This window comes from Haematobia irritans, chromosome 4 (assembly GCF_050003625.1).
Source record: "Haematobia irritans isolate KBUSLIRL chromosome 4, ASM5000362v1, whole genome shotgun sequence".
NCBI classification, from domain to species: Eukaryota; Metazoa; Arthropoda; class Insecta; order Diptera; family Muscidae; genus Haematobia; species Haematobia irritans.
The window spans coordinates 222,882,893-222,900,534 of NC_134400.1; the positions used below are offsets into that span (position 1 = coordinate 222,882,893).

The following is a 17,642-nucleotide window of genomic DNA, read 5'->3' on the forward strand; positions in this document are numbered from 1 at the left end:
ACAGCAAAATTAAACAAATGTGGAATTTCCAACCACCTATAGATACTCACAGTTATAGCCAAGGAAACCTTTTGCCAATTCTTCATCACTTTTAGGTCCAATTATGCTGCCAATCATAAAATCTGCTATGGCCACCAACAATATCACCAACAAACCAATTTGCGCCTACACACACCAAGGACGAATTTTAATTAGAATGTGATTTGCCTGTACCATCCACATATACTTCTTACCTTGGCCTCCCATTCCATGCCAACAACAACAATAATGAGTAATATCAATATTGTGACACTGCCAATGATTCGCACATCCTGTATACCGCCATCCACAATACTGGCTCCCATCGAACGTAGAAGATCCAACATCGACTCACAAAAGCCCACCACATACATGGCACAGGCAACAGCATTGGCTAGGGAGAATATCAAACCAATGGAGCCACCAAATTCAGGGCCCAGCGAACGTGATATCATATAATATGTTCCTCCTAGGGAAGACATGGGCAAAAGATAAAATCTGTATGAGAAATGGAAACGATTTACCAATGTCCTGGTAAATTTTTGTGGCTTGGTTTCTGTGTTCATCTGTTCATTCTTGGCTTAAAAGCAATTATCGTCCGCCACAAAACAAAAAAACAAGGTCATTAATTAATTTTTGTTTTCGCATATTAATTTATTCATTATTATCATGGCTTTTAGGGTCAAAGTGTTAAAGTACCTACGTTAAGTGCTTTGGTGAATTGTTGCTTGAATTTTGAAAAGCGAATTCCAAAAGTTACCACCAACATCTTAATTGAGATCCTGCCGCCTGTGAACATTTTATACAATTCTCATGTTGAGTGAATGAAAATTTGTTTGTATATGTATATTGGTGTACATGTGTGTGTGTGTGCGTATTTTTTTTTTTGCATTTTATAACAATGTTTGTGGTAAACCATCAATAAATTCTTTTAAATTACGACACTACCCTTCACCGAAAAGGCTTTGATAATAAATTAAAACAAAAAGGATTCCCCATGTCCTTGTACCATGGTACGAGTACTTCCTTTATGTATCTCTGTGGTATAAAATGTCAACTTAACCAATGTAAAATACCTGTTGATTAATTTATATTACCTTGATGGGGAAAAAAGTGAGAATAGACATGTACAAAAAAATGTTTGGACATGGTTACACTCAAAAAAAAAAAAGTTTTCTTGCATCAACAGTTATTGGCTTTCCCTTAAAGGTTATAAAAATTGATTCCGAGACAAATATGCGGCTTCTTTAAAATACACTTTTTTGTTGTATCCTACATACAACTCTCATTTATCGAATTTCCTTTCTCTTTTTGCGATATTATGTATTACCAAAGTTAACTAAGTCATAGTAGAACCGACGATATGAGAAATATAAGTAAACATTTTTCGAATTCAAATTCAAGAAAATTTATTTAACATAATTATTATTTTTTATAATCATTATTATTTTTGCAAATCCAAATTAATTAACATTTCATCAAAACTCTTTTGTTAGTACCTTCCCCGTAATGACCTTGTTTTTGGGAACCGAGAGCTCAAAGTACTTTATTTCATAAAAACTCTAAACTAAGTAAGTCAAAGTAAGTCTTAGTCGGTATTTGACACGTTTTCACCTTTAATCCACAAAGAAAAAATGTTGTTCTGATTCAATCACGAAATTAATTGATCCAATAAATTTTTTAATTGAAATGTCTTCAGTCACGAAAATGATAGTATCAATCACAGTTTAAATTGGAAATTAAAAAAATGTTTGATTAAAAAGTTAATTGATTTTATTAACAATTTTCAATTAATTTTTTAATTGGTTCAATTAAAAATTTAATTGATGTTGAATGCAAAACTCAATTAATTTTTCCCATTAAAAACGTAACTATTTTCAATTACTTTCTTAACTGAATTACGACCATTTTCATGTAGCTCCGTTAGGCTTTAACTGCCAGTTAACAGTAAGAAAAATTAAAATATCTTTTCTCCGGTTAACTTTAACTGAAAAAATTTCAGCAGTTGAGTTTCTAACTGGCATATGGAATATATACGCAAAATGACAGATACACAGAAAAAAATTTCACGAAAATTTTTCCAATTAAAATTTTAATTGAGTTTTAAAAAATATTCAATTAAAAATTTAATTGAATCAACAAATTTTTTAATTAAAACAATCACAAAAAACTATTGTATCAATTAATTTTTTAATTGGATCAATTAATTTTTTAATTGACCTTCAATTAATTTTTTAATTGATACTATCATTTCTGTGATTGAAGACATTTCAATTAAAAATTTAATTGGATCAATTAATTTCGTGATTGAATCAGAAAAAAAAATTTTTGTGTGTATGTAGATATTACGGTTTAAAACTTCCTTAGCTAACATAGCACTAACGGAGCTTCACGAAAATGTGGGTTAGTGTTTTTAGTTTGATATAAATGTTTAGTTAAAAATTACAAAAAAAAAAATGTCGATCACTTTTTTTAAGTGACAAAAAAAAAATTCACGAAAAATTTTCCAATTAAAATTTTAATTGAGTTTTAAAAAATATTCAATTAAAAATTTAATTGATTCAACAAATTTTTTAATTGAAACAAATATCAATCACAAAAATAATAGTACCAATTAATTTTTTAATTGGATCAATTAACTTTTTAATTGACCTTCAATTAATTTTTTAATTGATACTATCATTTCTGTGATTGAAGACATTTCAATTAAAAATAAATTGGATCAATTAATTTCGTGATTGAATCAAAAAAAATTTTTTTATGTGTAGTCTTCCGAGTTTGATTAAAAAGTTTATGGTATCAATTAATTTTTTAATTAAAAATGTTAAAATGTTTAATTATTGGTGTAATTAGCTTAATGTTTTTATCTTGATTAAAAAGTTAATTGTATCAATTAATTTATTTATTGAAAAAGTTTTCTACTTCAATCAACTTTTTATTTGGAAATATGTTGGTGATATTTTTTTCTGTGCAAAGATTCAATATCTCATTTATTTAAATCAAAAAATATTTCTTTAAGATCCTCTATTTTTGAAAGCGTTTTAGCTGTATAGTCAAGCTACAGAAACTCAAAGATCTTAAGGACGATTTCAATAATTTTGAAGATTTGTTTCATATTATTTAGGAACACATAATTGTTTTGATTAGTTTGATGATTATAACATCAAAAATGTGAAGCTTTATCCCGCCATCTACCTTCTGTGAAAAATTTCAATCACATAAAAATGAATGTAAATCGGCCGAAAGATATATATCGGAACGATATCTGAATCGAAACCGGTTTGTATAAAATTTTAACACGTACACTCAACAAATAGTTTACTTGAATTCAACGTTTTTGACCTTCCCTTAAAGATTTTGGTATTGATTCCGAGCGAAAAATGTGGCTTGTTTAAAATAAAGAATTTTTTTAGTGACATATCTAGCTTTAAATCTAGGATCAATAAAATTACAATTAGGACACAAATATTATTTATCAAATTTTCATTCTCTTCGCGGTATATTGATAATGGTATTCACGTACACTGAAAAAAATATTGTCGTGAGGTCAAAGATTTCATGTCTTTAAAATACGAATGCAAATTTTGCTTAGCATAGAAGACGCATTTCTCTAGTATAAAGTTTTTTTCCTTGACCACAGGTCGATAAACTTTTCAATGAAGTCGTATTGTCCTTATAATTAAGTGATTTGATTTAAAAATGGATATCATAACATGAAAGAAAAAATGTTCGGGCTAAGGTCTACTTGACTTTAATAATTTAGAAAAAATCTTTAAATTTAATGAAATTGTCTTTAAATTTGTTGTCTTTTTGCATCTTGACTACAAAGCAAAAAATCGTTCAAATATAGGACATGTTTTTCAACACTTTATTTTAAAGACGTTTTTTACTTGAAACACAGCATAATTTCTACTAGAAGTCGAGTCTTAATTTGGAAAATAAAGTCGTTGTTAACTTGTTTTTAAAGGACTTTGATAGCATATGAAGAAAATAATTAAAATAATTAAAATTTGCTTCCTAGAAGCAATTTCACAAAACCCGATTTTAAAAGAGAATTGTGTCTTAAAAGTTTCCTTACTTGTATTCTCCGCTTCTTTGGCTCGGAATCAATACCACATTTTTTAAAGTAAAGACAAAATCTTTGGAACCGGGTATGCTTTTTTTTCAGTGTACAAGCAAATGCCAGTATAAAAATCCAAAGTACAACGGATACGTGTTTAAAACATGTTTTCTCAATTCCAAAAAATGTAAACCAAAGATAATATAAAATCGTTAGAAACATCTCCTATTTTTGAAAACTGTTTAGCTGTATCGTCAAGTTACCGAAACTCAAGGAGCTTAAAGACGATTTGAATAATATTGAAAATTTTTTTTCAGATGACCACAAAATTGTTTTATTTTGATTTTGTTTTTTTTTTTTTAATAAGTTGATCTGAGGACAAAACGCCTTCATTGAAAAGTGTATGCTCACGATTTAATTATATTTTTTGGACAAGATGAATCTTTTAAGTTGCTGTAAACAACACAAATAGCGTTCCTATGACAATCTTTACGTTTGAACTGTCAGTTGGCAGATTGCAACACGTGGCAAGAATGCTATTTCTACTTTCTATACAAATTTTCAATTAAATCAAAACGAAAATGTTGTTGTTGCCTAATGAGTGTAAATAGGCCGAATGATATTATCTGAACTATATCTGAATCTGAACCGATTTGTATACACTTTTCAACATGTAGGCTGAATGTTTATTTTACTTTCTGTGAAAATATAAAATAAATCGAAATAAAATTGCAGATTCTGTGGTCATATACGTGTATATCGTGCGAAAAGTTTATGTGGAAGCTATATCGAAATCTCAACCGATCGAATCTGGCTCAAAATATGGACTAGACTACGGCTTAGACTTTAATTACGAAAATGTTACGGACATTGGTAAATCGGCTTAAGAAATAGTCCTGAGTATATACATATGTCAAAGACATCATGTGTCTATCTCTATCTCCATTTGGGTGTTCTCATCATACACTGAACAAATATAAACCTAATATGAATAACGTTAATAATCTTTTCTTTAAATATAGTTTTTTCCGGTTCGTTCAATATATAGGACACAATTTTTTGAAATTTACGCATCTCTGATCGAGTCGTGTGTCGTTGAAGTAAGACAATATTTTTTTTATACCCACCACCATAGAATGATGACGGGGGTATAATAAGTTTGTCATTCCGTTTGTAACACATCGAAATATCGATTTCCGACTATATAAAGTATACATATTCTTGATCAGGGAGAAATTCTAAGACGATATAACGATGTCCGTCTGTCTGTCTGTCTGTTGTAATCACGCTACAGTCTTCAATAATGAAGCAATCATGCTGAAATTTTGCACAAACTCGTCTTTTGTCTGCAGGCAGGTCAAGTTCGAAGATGGGCTATATCGGTCCAGGTTTTGATATAGTCCCCATATAGACCGATCTCCCGATTTTATTTCTTGGGCTTATAGAAACCGCAATTTTTATTCAATTTACCTGAAATTGGAAATCTAGAGGTACTGTAGGACCACAAATACGTGTGCCAAAAATTGTGAGTATCGGTCCATATTTTGGTATAGCCCCCATATAGACCCATCTCCCGATTTTACTTCTTGGGCTTATAGAAACCGCAGTTTTTATTCAATTTACCTGAAATTGGAAATCTAGAGGTACTGTAGGACCACAAATACGTGTGCCAAAAATTGTGAGTATCGGTCAATATTTTGGTATAGCCCCCATATAGACCCATCTCCCGATTTTACTTCTTGGGCTTATAGAAACCGCCGTTTTTATTCAATTTACCTGAAATTGGAAATCTAGAGGTATTGTAGGACCACAAATATGTGTGCCAAAAATTGTTAGTATCGGTCCATGTTTTGGTATGGTCCCCATATAAAAAGACGTCCCGATTTGGGGTCTTGGGCTTATAGAAACCGTAGCTTTTATCCAATTTGTCTGAAATTGGAAATCTAGAGGTATTTTAGGACCATAAAGAGGTGTGCCGAAAATGGTGAGTATCGGTCCATATTTTGGTATAGCCCCCATATAGACCGATTTCCCGATTTTACTTCTTGAGCTTCTAGAATCCGAAGTTTTTATCCTATTTGCCTGAAATTGGAAATCTAGAGGTATTTTCGGGTCATAAAGAGGTGTGCCGAAAACGGTGAGTATCGGTCCATATTTTAGTATAGCCCCCATAAGAACGATCTCCCGATTTAACTCCTTGGGTTTCTAGAAACCGTAGTTTTTATCTGATTTGCCTGAAATTGTAAATATTCTGGTATTTTAGGCTCACAAAAACGTGTATCGGATTAAGTTTTTATCGGTCCATTTGGTAATGCCTCCATATAGACCGACTTCACTTCTTGAGGGTGTAGAAGGCGCACTGATCATGAAAATTGCTTGAAACTCAATGTAAAATTTACTTCTACAGATTTAAGATTTCAAATCAAGACGTTATTTTATAATTTTCTTGCACACTTACAAGAGATGTTAACGATTCCTCTAAAACTCGAACAAAAATGGTTCTTATAAATCCAGAATCTGATATAGTCCTCATAGGTGAAATCCTTAAATTTATCTTCGGGAAGTGTCCTCAAGTCCTCAAGCCCTCCTGACATTTCAAAGGAAACCCTAATATTTGGTTCATGGTGGTGGGTATTTAAGATTCGGCCCGGCCGAACTTACTGCTGTATATACTTGTTTATTGTATATTTTGATTAAATATAAAATAGCTTAAAATATTAATTATTTTGGGAATTTTTCATTTTTGAGTCTATGAAACATAAACTAAAATTTATGCACTGTCGTGTTACACTCTGTTCTACAAAGTGGTGCAGGTTGTACAATTAATTAAACTGATGAATATAACAAAATTAAGATAAATTACATATTATTATATTAAATTCAGAAATAATTAACGAAAATCTTATTTAATTGCAAAGTTTTACTTAACCCTTTCACTACCGAAATAAAACTTTAATTTTTCTTCTGGTTATAAAGGGTGATTTGTTAAGAGCTTGATAACTTTTTTTTAAAAAAAAACGCATAAAATTTGCAAAATCTCATCGGTTCTTTATTTGAAACGTTAGATTGGTCCATGACATTTACTTTTTGAAGATAATTTCATTTAAATGTTGACCGCGGCTGCGTCTTAGGTGGTCCATTCGGAAAGTCCAATTTTGGGCAACTTTTTCGAGCATTTCGGCCGGAATAGCCCGAATTTCTTCGGAAATGTTGTCTTCCAAAGCTGGAATAGTTGCTGGCTTATTTCTGTAGACTTTAGACTTGACGTAGCCCCACAAAAAATAGTCTAAAGGCGTCAAATCGCATGATCTTGGTGGCCAACTTACCGGTCCATTTCTTGAGATGAATTGTTCTCCGAAGTTTTCCCTCAAAATGGCCATAGAATCGCGAGCTGTGTGGCATGTAGCGCCATCTTGTTGAAACCACATGTCAACCAAGTTCAGTTCTTCCATTTTTGGCAACAAAAAGTTTGTTAGCATCGAACGATAGCGATCGCCATTCACCGTAACGTTGCGTCCAACAGCATCTTTGAAAAAATACGGTCCAATGATTCCACCAGCGTACAAACCACACCAAACAGTGCATTTTTCGGGATGCATGGGCAGTTCTTGAACGGCTTCTGGTTGCTCTTCACTCCAAATGCGGCAATTTTGCTTATTTACGTAGCCATTCAACCAGAAATGAGCCTCATCGCTGAACAAAATTTGTCGATAAAAAAGCGGATTTTCTGCCAACTTTTCTAGGGCCCATTCACTGAAAATTCGACGTTGTGGCAGATCGTTCGTCTATTCATGATGAAATGTCAAAGCATACTGAGCATCTTTCTCTTTGACACCATGTCTGAAATCCCACGTGATCTGTCAAATACTAATGCATGAAAATCCTAACCTCAAAAGAATCACCCTTTACTTGTACTTAAAACATGTACAACAAAAATTGTCATTTTGAGAACCTGCCTCAATTACTTCAAGGGCTATATGAACTTGTTCTGAAAACTTGATTCTTGAATTGTGACCAAATGGCCTTACGAAAATAAGCGCTATTTAGCCTATAATATCTTTCAAAGTGTGAGAAAAAATACAAAAAAAAAGAACCCGAAGCAGTATCAGCTATAGTTTTTGTATGAATGTCCATTTACTAGAAACATATAGTAGAAAAATTGTCTCAAATTTTCGTATTTTTCGTTTATTGTTAAAGAAGTTTTTAAAAATGTATTTTAATGCTCACCAATATGGAAAATATTTATAGCTTATTTGAATTAAAGTCTTTACTTTAAAATAACATTGAGAAATAAATCGAAACTAAGTGGGAAAATACAATTTGTTGTCTTTTTCGAATGTTCTTCTAAGTGGACATCGGTAGTGAAAGGGTTAATGACTACATTATCCATTGACTACATTATGTCCAATTAAATATTGTGTTAGTTAGCCAAATTTGATTGTGTTCAATTCGATTTCGATTAATCACAATATTTTACAGTTTTAAATATGGTTACCAGAAACATGTGATTTTCTCGACTAAATACTAAATAAATACTTTTTGGTCATCTCTTTTGTTTTAATTCTGCCAGCGCACATACATATGTCCCAGCCAAAGTGCAATCCCAGACGACTCCATGAATATGTATAGCACAAATCCATAACCATTGATACTTACCTCCCTTGATGACACCATTAGTGCTAATCGCCGACATTGAGAGTGCGGTTATACTGGTAACAACTGTTGTGGTTAAAATTAGGATGAAAGCTTCCAGAATACCAGCTTGGCCTACTACCCAACTGAGACGTAAAAACAGCATGACACCCCAAATGTTGAGAAGACAGCGCACAAGGACACCTTTGATCCAGCCAAATTTAAGCATCCCATTGCCCATACCAGTGCCAGCTTCAGGATCATCATTGCGGTTCAAGCTGTGAGTATTCTGGTTGGGAAAAAAGAAAATGGAATGGAAAAATTCATATCAATAATTGTGGACAAAGGAAAAATATGAATATAATTTTCTTTGTTTTGCTGCTTCGTTTTTTTTTTCTTTATGTTATTTTGTGAGGTGTGGTTTCCACTTTTAATAAAATTAACATTGCATCGTTGAAAACAAAAATTTAAATTAAAAAAAGAAATCAAATCATATGCGATGGCTTCTTTGCAAACATTTCCAAGAATTTTGCCTCGATTGTCTGGAAATTTAAACAAATGGGAAATGTTTTATGGTTGCTTTAACACGTTTGTGTGCACTGACACAAATTAGCCACAAGGATATTCATGGAGACTTCGGAAGGAGTGTGCAAACACATATACGTGGCAAGAAGGCGTGAGTCGATTGGCACTTTAGCCATCACGAAAGATGTTGAAAAAAGTGGTATAAACATTTGTAAAAGTGGTTGCGGCGATATGAAAGGAAAGGAATGGCATTTTTGGCAGATTTTTTTTTTCGTTTTCTTAAAACACAACCACAACGTTTGGAGGATTATAAAAAAAAACAAATAAAAACTCAGTTGAGCCAAATCTAAAGTACCCTTCACTATGCGAACTTTAAACATGCGAAAATAATCTGTGCGTGGGTAATATTTTAAAAAAATACTCGCTCTCACGACAATAATCACGTCATACTTACACGATATTATTCACGTTTTCATAATGATAACGAAGTAAATTACGCAGACAATTTAAAGTCGGTTCATATATTTAAAAATGCGTCTTTACTATCGCTTACGTTCAATTTTCCAGCACTTTCAAAGTGCCAATTCCTAACATAACCACAACAGACTGGAGTGTCACTATAATTATCGTGATTCGGGAGAATTTTCGTCAGTGAGTCGGACGAAAATGTCCGTGAGTCATGGTCATTTATTTGCATGTGTACTTCAGTGACATTATGCAATCGTGAGTAAAATTATTTAGTTCGTAAGAATGCAGTTGGAAGGACATTTATTTTATGAGTGGGCTTTAGTAAAATTTCTACACTTATGAGTGTTGAAGAATCGTTGAATGTAGTTCGTGTGTGAATGAGGAGAGTCTTACAAATAATATCGTGTGTAAGTACCAATTTCACACTCGTGCACATCTAGACCGATGAAACGAGCTGCCTCTATCTACTCAATGATGCTAGTGTCAGATCTGTGCTGTATGCAGGACAAGCGAATAGGTTAGGTTAGGTTAAAGTGGCAGCCCGATTAAATTTCAGGCTCACTTAGACTTTTCAGTCCATTGTGATACCACATTTAACTAAAAGTACCTATTACATATGGGCACTTCTAGTCTTAACCACTGAACCTTCTCTATTATTTACTTTTGTGGAACCAACCAGATTGCTCCAAAAACATTAACAAACTGCTTAAGTTAACGTTTTCCAGGTCCGCCAGTAATCTAAAGCTATATGCTCCTAAAATTCGCTTAAGCTTTACACAAAAAGCAGGACACTCACACAAGAGGTGTTTAATTGATTCCTTTTCCTCCACATCATGACAGCTTATACAATAGTCATTATACTTCGCACCTATAGTTTTTGAAAATTCGCCTATCAGGCAGCGACCCGTTGTAGCAGATATCAGGAGTGCTATCTGAATAGATGACTCGTCATATGAAGAATCCCAGCATTGTCAAGCACTAGACTAATTCCAGCGTTTATTTTTTATTTTTTTTTGCAATAGCTTAAGCGAGGCTATATATTTTTCCTTTATACTGATGAATGAACAATGTAAGAAGCGATCTGCAATAAGTCTGGACATCTTACCTAAAGGAGAGCGCTTTATCTGGCAATAGAGTACTGCATACTGCAGATTTGTAAAACGGCTTTTGCTTGTCGTACTTATTGGGTGAAAACACACTCGATTTTAGTTGATAACAGGTTAGCTGATAAGTCCCCGGTCTGACACATAGATGGCGTCGCTAGTGCATATTATTTTTATATAGTACCAACCTTGAAATGATTCGTGTAAAAAATTTGACGTCTGTAAGTCAATTAGTTTGTGAGATAGAGCGTCTTTTGTGAAGCAACTTTTGTTATTGTGAAAAAAAATGGAAAAAAGGAATTTCGTGTTTTGATAAAATACTCTTTTCTGAAGGGGAAAAATACGGTGGAAGCAAAAACTTGGCTTTATAATGAGTTTCCGGACTCTGCCTCAGGCAAATCAACAATAATTGATTGGCATGCAAAATTCAAGCGTGTTGAAATGAGCACGGAGGACGGTGAACGCAGTGGACGCCCGAAAGAGGTGGTTACCGACGAAAATATCAAAAATATCCACAAAATGATTTTGAATGACCGTAAAATGAAGTTGATCAAGATAGCAGAGGCCTTAAAGATATCAAAGGAACGCGTTGGTCATATCATTCATCAATATTTGGATATGCGGAAGCTCTGTGCAAAATGGATGCCGCGCGAGCTCACATTTGACAAAAAAATTGTAGTTACATATCATAAGAGTGTAGTAAAATGCCAGCTAGCCTCAACTATGCCCGAGTGGCGCTGAGGCATAGAAACACATTGTATATAATTATTATATGAATGAATACTAATAATAATAAAAAAAACAACAACGTGCGTGAGCGGTGTTTGCAGCTGTTAACTCGTAATACACCCGAGTTTTTCCGTCGATATGTGACAATGGATGAAACATGGCTCCATCACTACACTCCTGAGTCCAATCGACAGTCGACTGAGTGGACAGCGACCGGTGAACCGTCTCCGAAGCGTGGAAAGACTCAAAAATCTGCTGGCAAAGTAATGGCCTCTGTTTTTTGGGATGCGCATGGAATAATTTTTATCGATTATCTTGAGAAGGGAAAACCATTAACAGTGACTATTATATGGCATTATTGGAGCGTTTGAGGGTCGAAATCGCGGCAAAACGGCCCCATATGAAGAAGAAACAAGTATATACGGCCGTAAGTTCGGCCAGGCCGAATCTTATGTACCCTCCACCATGGATTGCGTACACTCAAAAAAAAGTGAACTCTCTATTTCACTAAAGCCAATTTAACTTTATTTTAGTTCATGGAATTATTATGTTTAGAGAAAGTTTTCTTTATTCTAATAATTTTTTGTGTACGTTAGTTAAATTAACTAAACCCGACGAAAAAAATATACTCCAATGAAGCATAAAGATGAACTAAATTCGTGTCTTGCTCAAAATAGTTCAGAATTTCTTTAAATTTGTAAATTTTACCAAAAAATGCGCCCATCATAAACTTCGTATGTCACTAAAGCCATTCTTGCAATTTTCAACTCCAATTTTTTCCTTCAAACTACAAAATTTTCTTTAACAAGTGAAAAAACTTAGTTATGTCTAATAAATTTTCCTGAATTTATCGAAAAATATGTACTTATTTTTATGACATTGGCTTGATGCGAACGTTTGTAATACTGTTTAGTTAAAATTTTCTACAAATATTCAAAATTTTCTAAAATTAACCGAAAGTTTTCTTCCTGGTGGGTTCACTGTTTTTTCAGTGTAGAAACTTCTACGAAAGACTGTCATCCACAAATTTCAACTCACATGGTTGTTAAATATCATATGCTACCATCACGTACCAAATTTCAACCAGATCGGATGAATTTTGCTTCTCCAAAAGACAATGGAGGTCAAATCTGGGGATCGGTTTATATGGGAGCTATATATTATTATGGACTGATAGGAACCAATTCCTGCATGGTTATTGGATACCATATACTAACACCACGTACCAACTTTCAACCGAATGGGAAGAATTTTGCTCTTCCAAGGTGCTCCGGAGGTCAAATCTGGGGATCGGTTTATATGGGGCCTATATATAATTATGGACCGATATCGACCAATTTTTGCATGGGTGTTTGAGGCCATATATTAACATCACGTACCAAATTTCAACTGAATCAGATGAATTTTGTTCTTCTAAGAGGCTCCAAATCTGGTGATTGGTTTATATGGGGGGCTATATATAATTATGGACCGGTATGGACCAATTTTTGCATGGTTGTTAGAGACCATATACTAACACCATGTACCAAATTCCAGCCGGATCGAATGAAATTTGCTTCTCTTAAAGGCTCCGCAAGCCAAATCGGGGGATCGGTTTATATGGGGGCTATATATAATTATGGACCGATGTGAACCAATTTTTGCATGGTTGTTGGAGACCCTATACTAACACCATGTACCAAATTTCAGCCGGATCGGATGAAATTTGCTTCTCTTAAAGGCTCCGCAAGCCAAATCGGGTGATCGGTTTATATGGGGGCTATATATAACTATAGACCGATATGGACCAATTTTTGCATGGTTGTTAGAGACCCTATGCTAACACCATGAACCAAATTTCAGCCGGATCGGATGAAATGTGCTTCTCTTAGAGAATCCGCAAGCCAAATCGGGGGATCGGTTTATATGGGGGCTATATATAATTATGGACCGATATGGATCAATTTTTGCATGGTTGTTAGACACCATATACTAACTTCATGTACCAAATTTCAGCCGGATCGGATGAAATTTACTTCTCTTAGAGGCCTCGCAAGCCAAATTTGGGGGTCCGTTTATATGGGGGCTATACATAAAAGTGGACCGATATGGGCCATTTGCAATACCATCCGACCTACATCAATAACAACTACTTGTGCCAAGTTTCAAGTCGATAGCTGGTTTCATTCGGAAGTTAGCGTGATTTCAACAGACGGACGGACGGACATGCTCAGATCGACTCAGAATTTCACCACGACCCAGAATATATATACTTTATGGGGTCTTAGAGCAATATTTCGATGTGTTACAAACGGAATGACAAAGTTAATATACCCCCCCATCCTATGGTGGAGGGTATAAAAAGTGTTGTTCCACCAAGACAACGCACCGTGCCACAAATCATTGAGAACGATGGCAGAAATTCATGAATTGGGCTTCGAATTGCTTCCCCACCCACCGTATTCTCCAGATCTGGCCCCCAGCGACTTTTTCTTGTTCTCAGACCTCAAAAGGATGCTCGCAGCGAAAAAATTTGACTGCAATGAAGAGGTCATCGCCGAAACTGAGGCCTATTTTGAGGCAAAACCGAAGGAGTACTACCAATATGGTATCAAAAAATTGGACGGTCGTTATAATCGTTGTATCGCCCTTGAAGGGAACTAGTTGAATAATAAAAACGAATTTTGCCAACTTGTTTTTGGGCAATTTCCCGTGAAGTTTTCTGAAAATTTTGCATAAAAGAGGTATAATTTTATACTTTTTTATGGATTTATTTAGCGGCTAAACTCGAACTATCCACCTTTACACGCACAGAAAAAACATGTTTGGACATGATTGCAGCATCGATTTAATGCTTATATAGAGCATGTAATTGTCGCGAAACCCATACATTTTATCTTTGTGAAAATAATTTTCTAGCCGAGAAAAATGTATGCTGGCAATAAGCATTTAAATGGTTCTCAAATGTCTCAAACATGTTCTATAATTTAAATGATAGAATTTGAGACCATTACATGTTCATGAAAATCATGTACCTGACCATTCAATTTTTTTTTGCCATTTTTGTAGGGGAAAATTTTTTTTTTCTAGGTTACGTACAGATATGTCTAGGACCATTACAGGGTCATAAAAACCATGTACATTTTTTTCATGACCATTTAATTTTTCAACTTTTTTGCAGCAGAAAAGAATTTTATAAAAACATTGAGCAGGTACACACGATTTTCATTTTGCGAGTCAGTCGTGTGTTGCTTGTTGCTTGGAATGGACGGAGGATACGGAATTACTTGGTTTTGTGTTAATTTATTTACAATTTTATTTTTTTAGAACCATGTTCACTGAGCCAACATTATTGCAGGTGAAAATGTTACATGGTCGCCGCAAAAATAGCTCCTATCATATTATTTTGCTCTTCGAATATGATTGTGACAATCATCTTTCTTCTCGGCGTGTTTCAAGAGAATGCAGTCTGCCAATTTTATGCGAAGTATAAGCAGAATTACAGCATTAAAACAAATATAGAGCCTCACTTAATAAAAGCAAAAAACTTATATCACTTTAATAAGTGTTGCAGTTCTTTTATTACTTCCAAATTTTGAATCGTTTTTGCTGGGTACTCATCACGTATTGATATGTACCTTTACTAGAGGTAGCTATTAAGAGACCAAGAAATATCAAAACTTATTTGGGTTAGCGCCGATCGGCGCTGTTTAAGTAGTCGTTTCTCTTATCCACTACTATTTGTCTCCTCATACACTGACTCATACACTAAATACTACACAACACAAAGAAAACATACTTTCCTCCGGAATGACATTTTGGACAAAGGAAATTTATCTTTCTTATAAAGTATTTTCTTTAAGAGAAAATAAACATGACTTTGTGACAATTGACTTAACAATTGTCTCTGATCGTTTGTATTTAAAAAATATTTTTGTACAAAAGAAAACTTTGCTTATCTAAAATTTCGATCGTGAGAAAAGAAATCTCTTCTTTCAGTGCACTGAAGTATTTGCCGGGCAAATACATTTGCGTAGGTCTTTAACTAAAAGGACTTCTATCCAATAAGAATGGCTATCTGAACCTTTTATTTAGCGATCATGGGCGATTAGATGCTCTCTATCTAACATATTTGCGAGGTTGCCTACAATAAACGTAACATAATGGGAATGTTTACCCATTGTCAGAGCTGATAGTCATCAGGGATCTGTGCTCTCTCAACGACAGAAATTTGGACTTGAGATTTCAACATTAAGGACATCTGCATGTGTTTTACTTTCAACAGGCATTCATCTCGCATGTCACTTCTCATATGGAAAACAGACTATGCTGCCTGTTTGCACCATTCCCATGGCATCTTGATGTCAGCTTGAATGACAATGAAAATTTCACTCGTCGAGAAAATAAAAGAACACAAATAGGGCTCACCTCAGCTGATATGAAAAGAACACCTTCGTCAGTATACTTTGCCATTGGCTTTAAGTAAATAAGTGTTTGTAGTTATACAAACACCTGAAGGATATACAGATGTGCTCAAGATGACAAAGATAGCTGAAGAACAGGAAACGGAAACAGCTAACAAGACCACCAAAATACCAAGTCGTAACATATGTTACAAGAGAAAGCTCTTCTAGACAGTTAAAGACATGGGGATAGATTAGAAGGTTAACACATATTTGCGCTGCTTTCAACCACAAATACCAACATGGGCCTCATGGGAGAGATATAATATCTATACAACCGTACACTCATAAAAACACCAGGTAAACAAACGCCCTTACATATATGAATATTTCATAAGGCAAATATTTACCGTAATACCCGTGAGCTAGAAATTTGTGCAAATTATTTCTGAAATTGCAAATCCCATCAAATCTTGTAGATTAGGTTATGTCGGGACGTAAAGCCACGAGATTAAGTATTCCAATAAGGACCAAAAAGATTGTGGTGGATGGATTTACGTATTCGCATAGATATTCACATATCCAGCATTATTCATATTCTGTTTCGCTGGCATATTTAACCTCGAACAGTTTTTTTCTTTTTGCTGCTTTCGAGTTGATAGCAATTTGACATGCATATGGGATGATGCAACCATCATCCATAACTCATTGCCCGAGATGACCATCAATTACAGCTTCTTCTCTTTTTTCCATTTCATTCGCAATCGATTACAATCAATTACAACTGGAGGCAATCAATTGAGTGACAATTCTGGCATTTATCTGAATGTTGGAGAAGTTTTTCTGTGAATTTTCAAGCTTACATTAGGATGTTTGTTACACCAATCTGAATCTGAATGGATTCCACAGTGAAAACAACATTGATCTAATATGTATACTAATTTTTAGGACATAAAATCTATGACAAAATTTCTTTATAATAATGATATATTAATTGAAAGAGTCCAAGTTTAAAAATGCTCGCGCCCACCTTTAAAGTTTGTATGCCATTGAAATAAAGGCAATTCTCTTTAAACGACAAGTGGGTAAAAAAGAAACTCGGACGGGCCGACTATATCATACCACCCCTACTGAATTAGTAAATCTACACAGAAAAAAATATAACCAAAATATTTCCAATTAAAAAGTTATTTGAAGCTGAAAACTTTTTTAATTAAAAAATTAATTCATATAATAAACTTTTTAATTAAACTGGAAACATTAAGTCAACTAGATCAATGATTGAACATTTTTAGATGTTTAATTAAAAAAATAATTAATACAATTATTTTTTTAATCAAATTCGCAAGACTGAGTCAGTTAAAATAATTATTGATGTTTTTTTTTTTTAATTTTAATAAAAAGTTTTTTTTTTTTTTTAACCAAAACAAACACAAAGTCAATTAAAAAAGTTGTTGAAAATAGTTAAGCCTGTATTTACAAAAATTAATTGATACACCCGTGGGGATCTAATCAGATATGTTTAGATCTTAAAATTGCCTTCTTTATATAAGCAGATACCATATACCCACATAGGATGAGATATAATTTGATATAAATGTATATAATTCCATATATATTATATATAGGGATAGATATATCAATATCCAAGATATGAGATCTAGGCCACTATTGAGATCTGATCAGATTTCCTTAGTAATTAGATACGATTAGACCTTACTATTT

The 17,642-nt window shown here is 33.8% G+C and overlaps 1 protein-coding gene across 4 annotated transcripts in view; it reads right to left on the reverse strand.

The window, feature by feature from the left end:
* Positions 1–17,642, reverse strand: part of Ncc69 (sodium chloride cotransporter 69) — a 309,232-nt gene that overhangs the window by 91,187 nt on the left and 200,403 nt on the right. For all 4 annotated transcript variants that reach the window (XM_075308676.1, XM_075308675.1, XM_075308673.1 and 1 more), the window contains exons 5-7: positions 8,735–8,999; positions 234–487; positions 51–165 (exon numbers count right to left, since the gene is read on the reverse strand). In XM_075308676.1, the coding sequence (XP_075164791.1) occupies positions 51–165; positions 234–487; positions 8,735–8,999 (634 nt within the window). The remainder of the gene's footprint in view (positions 1–50; positions 166–233; positions 488–8,734; positions 9,000–17,642) is intronic.